Below are 4,478 nucleotides of genomic sequence, written 5' to 3'. Positions count from 1 at the left end.
CTAGTACTGCTTCTGGCACATCATAAGGTCTCAGTAAATATCTGTATAATTAAATGAATTTTACCGATGGGGAAAGTGCTATGTACAGTAAGTGTAAATTGGCATTCCTGTTAGACTAAATGCTTACCTTTCATCCCTACCACACAGAAGAGTGGGATGTTCCAGAAAAAACTATCTTATCTATTGAACTATTGTAATTCCTTTATTTACCGCAAAACATTGGAATAATATAACCTTACAAAAGCAAGCCACTAATTAGTCTCAAAGATGACATAGTATTCTTTTAAACTAAAAGCTTTATTTGAAAATTTTTCAAGTAGATGCGAGTAGCAAGTCTAAATATGGATAAAACTAAAATGCAAGTTTCAAAATCTAGATATCCACTAAGGAAACTGTTAAATGTTTAACACTTTATTTGAAAATTTTTCAAGTAGATGCGAGTAGAAAGTCTAAATATGGATAAAACTAAAATGCAAGTTTCAAAATCTAGATATCCACTAAGGAAACTGTTAAATGTTTAACACTAAGGAAACTGTTAAATGTTTAAACAAAACAAATTATTGTTTTCTTAAGTAATAAGATAAAAGCCTGAGGTAAGTATTGCATCTAAGATCATATTGATCCCAATGCCAAAGTAACCTTTAAGCTAAAATTTTCTATGACATCCTGCTACCTAATTTATTTCAATGGATTTTTCTGATCACTAATATATAAGAATGTGATTTAAATCATTCAATACTTTCTATCTGGTAGGAACATTCTTTACATTTTAGTACTGAATGGATGATTTCTTTTTGCCATCAAGACCAATAGGATCACAGGATAACAAGGATAATTCAGATATAATTAACTGCTTTCAAATTAGGAAAGCATTTATTTCTCTTCCTCTTGCTATTATTTATCTTTGGCCCCTTCATTATTTATTTGCACCCCTGTTTCTGGAAAAGAAAACAATAGGGAAAGGAGGTAAAATTAAGAGAAATAATTATGACTAATTGTTCAAAAGTGATGAAAGATTAGATGGGAAGGCTGAAACCAGTCTTGAAGCAAAACCTCTGAAGGAATCTGGATTTTCGCCAAAGATGGTAAAGTTATATGAATGCTCTGACATATCAGCCCTTTGCACAACACTGGTCTTAGCAGTGAGTTTCTCTCTAGAGAGGTGACTTGATCCAGGTCTGAAGATAGGGGAGGTGGTGAAGGAGGGCTGATATTGAAGCTTCTCACAATGAAAACTTCTATTTAAAAATAAATTGTGCAGTTACAGTTTCCCAACATTCAGATTTTCTTGTTCGTTTTCAGATTTATATTACTTGTTTTTTTTTTTTTTTTTTTTTGAGAAAACTCTAACAAGGCAAATTTTATTTTTTTCAAGTTATAAAAATATGTCCATGTCAAAAATACAGTCTAGTCCATATAAGAGTAGTTCCAGCCATTTAAAAGTTATACAGAATTTGGAAAAAGCAGTTAACATACAAGTCTTAAAACACTGAGTTCATAAACAGTACACAACCACTCATTTCAGTTATTGCTTGTTATACGCAGCTTTTACTTGAAACTCTTCCTCTTAAGGGAAAGGGCAATATGTGGGCAATCTGATTGTTGCTGCTAAAGCTGTGGTTTTAAAAAGCCAATCCAAAATTAGAGTAAACTTACTTTGAGTAGAATATAATATGTAAAGTTTAGTCAGTACTACAAGAAGGTAGGACGGTGTGGTCTAAATTGCAGCTCCATCCCCTTCTACTTAATTCTATTTTGCTAATATATCAGAAATGCAATGTGTAGTTTGCGACGAGTAAATGAATCACCAATTTTCAAATTAAATGACAAGAAACATTAACTTTGAGTTGCAATGTAGAAACAAAGCTGGCACACCTAGTGTAAAAACATGAAAACAATAAATTCAAGAATGGAGAAACACTTAAAGCTTAACCAAAAACCAAAGCTAGATTTCTTTCTCTTTAGATGTTGAGACATAAAATGAATCAACTGGTTCTTTTGAAGTTTATGGGCTTATGAAGATCTGCTGTTCTGTTTTCTCTAAAAAGACAAAGTGTTAGCCAAGTAATAGGAACATGTTTTATAACAGCTCTATTTGCTCAATGCCATATGGAAGAACAAATCATAAGATTAAATAATTTTAACTTTAAGTAGTAAAAAGACCATGCAGCTGACAGTGTAAACACAGAGAACAAATCACTCACTTTGGGGGTGGGTAGTACATAGGAGACTTTTGGCCTGAAGTTCACATGGAAGACTTAGAAGTTAAGGGTCCCAAAGAGGGAGTGATGGCTTTGTTTCCAACTTTCCTGTCAGACCCTGTTGGAGGGTCAGGCTTATTGCTGACATTTTACCCCCATAAGTTCTTGAACAAACTGAGACATATACTAGTGATAAGTGTGAGGTGAACTGGAAAAATCTTTAAAAGTAATTCTTAGAACAAAAGTGGCCTTCATGACCATTTGGTTAGGATACTTATTAATGACTTAAATCCTAAAATTAGGCTACATTTTTAGGAGGTAGAAACAAGTACCAAAAGTGTACCACTTGGCCACCCCGCCTTGCTTTTGCCCAACCTCGGATCTCTACACTTCTCACTTCTCATTCTCCCATTAAAGCTCTTAGTACTACTACGATTCACTATCTAAAGTTATAGACCTGGAGCTGCCAAGAAAAAGCTTTCTTAAGTTTTGCTTTTAAGCCACTGAGTGAATCTAACACTCAGGTATCAGTCGAGAACATTTTACACCTCTCTAGAAGATTAATTCACTTAAGAAAACATGCCAACATAAAAAAAAACACCTACATTACTTAACATAAAAAGACTACTAAACATCTCTACATGCCATTCTAGTATGTCAGAGTACTTATGTAAACCTAAATTAGTAATGTGTTCATTGAACTGATTTGAAAAAGCCTCATATTTAAACTGCATTACCAGTGTTTACCAAAAATAGGTACATGTTGTACTACAAAATTAGCCTAATAACAAAAAAAAAAAACCACTCCACTTCCTCCCAGAGAGTTACATTGTGCTGATATCCCATAGACAGTACTATAAAGGGATTTCATTTTTGCAATACACTGGGCTCACAGTGAGTATATTAGTACAGAGACCATGGGTTTAATGTTACTGTAAGAATGTCATTAGTGAAACATATATAAGGCATGTAGAAAACTAACATTAAAGCTCTTAAGGGCAATGATCTAAACTGGCAGCTGCTAGAAAAGGTGCCGCTAGGAATAAAAAATATTAAAGAAATTTAATTTCAGCACATACTAGTTTTTAATGGTTCCACAATGCAATGAACTACTACTTATAAGTTTCTACTGCTGGAACTAATGGACCAAAAGAGAATGGACTTTTGTCCCCTTTAACTACTTTCCCAATCTTGAAAACGGAAGCAGTCGCTTGCAATCTTCCACACGATATTGTCAGCAGTAGACTGAGCAGTCAGCAGGAAGTTCTGGTTGAAGTAGTGTTGTCTGTTTCCATCAAACTTCACAGTTCCACTGGTCACCACAAGAACTGTAGCCTGGGCCTGAGTAGCTTGCTCATGAACTGGCTGGCAATCTAGCATATTGACCTGAAACTCACTAGAAGGCAACACGTCAAAAAACTTAGTTAGGGCTTCCAGCCCTGTTACAACATTTCCATTCCATACTAAGGTGGCCTTGTCCAGATACAGCCTGGTTAGTGCCTGTCTTCTCTTGTCCATTGTCTCATAGTAAATATTGACAAATTCCTCAGCAGCTTTGCATGCCTGATCTACATAAATTTTAAAATCCCCAACATTCCGGACTCTCGCTATTTCCCATCTCAGGGTCCTTTCCAGGATCGGAAAAGCGACTGCACGGCCCTGGAGGTGGGCGGTCGGGGGCTATATTACTTGTTTTAAACAGTATATTCGTATTTATTGAAAATGTGTGTAAATATGAACTTAATGTAACACCGAGAGAACTGCTGTCTATTTGGCTTCAAACCTACTTGTGTGTCGACATTTTCTCATTTTAGTTGGTCATCCCACGGTTGCAATCGAGAAGCAACTGCTCTGCAGTTCAACTTTCTGGTTAGAGTACGGAGCATGCGAGACTTACTAAAAGGGCGTTATCCTGGAAGATGATTGCAAGTATTGAACCTAGACTTCTATGGCAAATAAGCCCATAAAATTTAATAAAGTGCTGGAGTGCAAGTTATGTGAAGTGGAAAGCTCTCAGAATTGTACTGACTTAAGTGGGTTTCTGATTTGTATATGATCACATGCCATTGATTTTCAAATCACTGGTTATACAGCTAGATAGGCATAGATAAGTCTTGGTTTGTTTCAGATATTAAAACTCTAACTCAGAAGCTACTTTCATAGAATATAAAACACACTGAGATACTGATATCCTAGTGCTCATATATATTTTATGGTGTGTGTATGAATCTGTATATTTAAGTCTGAGAATCTTAATTATTTATGGGACAGTTAGTA

General features: G+C 35.1%; 1 protein-coding gene across 1 annotated transcript; it reads right to left on the bottom strand.

The window, feature by feature from the left end:
- Positions 1-1,340: 1,340 nt before the first annotated feature.
- LOC137224464 (NTF2-related export protein 2) lies at positions 1,341-3,875 on the bottom strand. The gene has a single exon (XM_067737248.1). The coding sequence runs from the start codon at positions 3,717-3,719 to the stop codon at positions 3,375-3,377; it is 345 nt and encodes a 114-aa protein (XP_067593349.1). The 5' UTR covers positions 3,720-3,875; the 3' UTR covers positions 1,341-3,374.
- Between the last annotated feature and the right edge of the window lie 603 nt (positions 3,876-4,478).

This window comes from Pseudorca crassidens, chromosome 1 (assembly GCF_039906515.1).
Source record: "Pseudorca crassidens isolate mPseCra1 chromosome 1, mPseCra1.hap1, whole genome shotgun sequence".
NCBI lineage: Eukaryota > Metazoa > Chordata > Mammalia > Artiodactyla > Delphinidae > Pseudorca > Pseudorca crassidens.
This window is presented reverse-complemented; position numbering and strand designations above follow the sequence as displayed.

Excerpts from the sequence above, each read along its gene's own strand:
- LOC137224464 (XM_067737248.1), bottom strand. The coding sequence starts at position 3,719 with ATGGACAAGAGAAGACAGGCACTAACCAGGCTGTATCTGGACAAGGCC.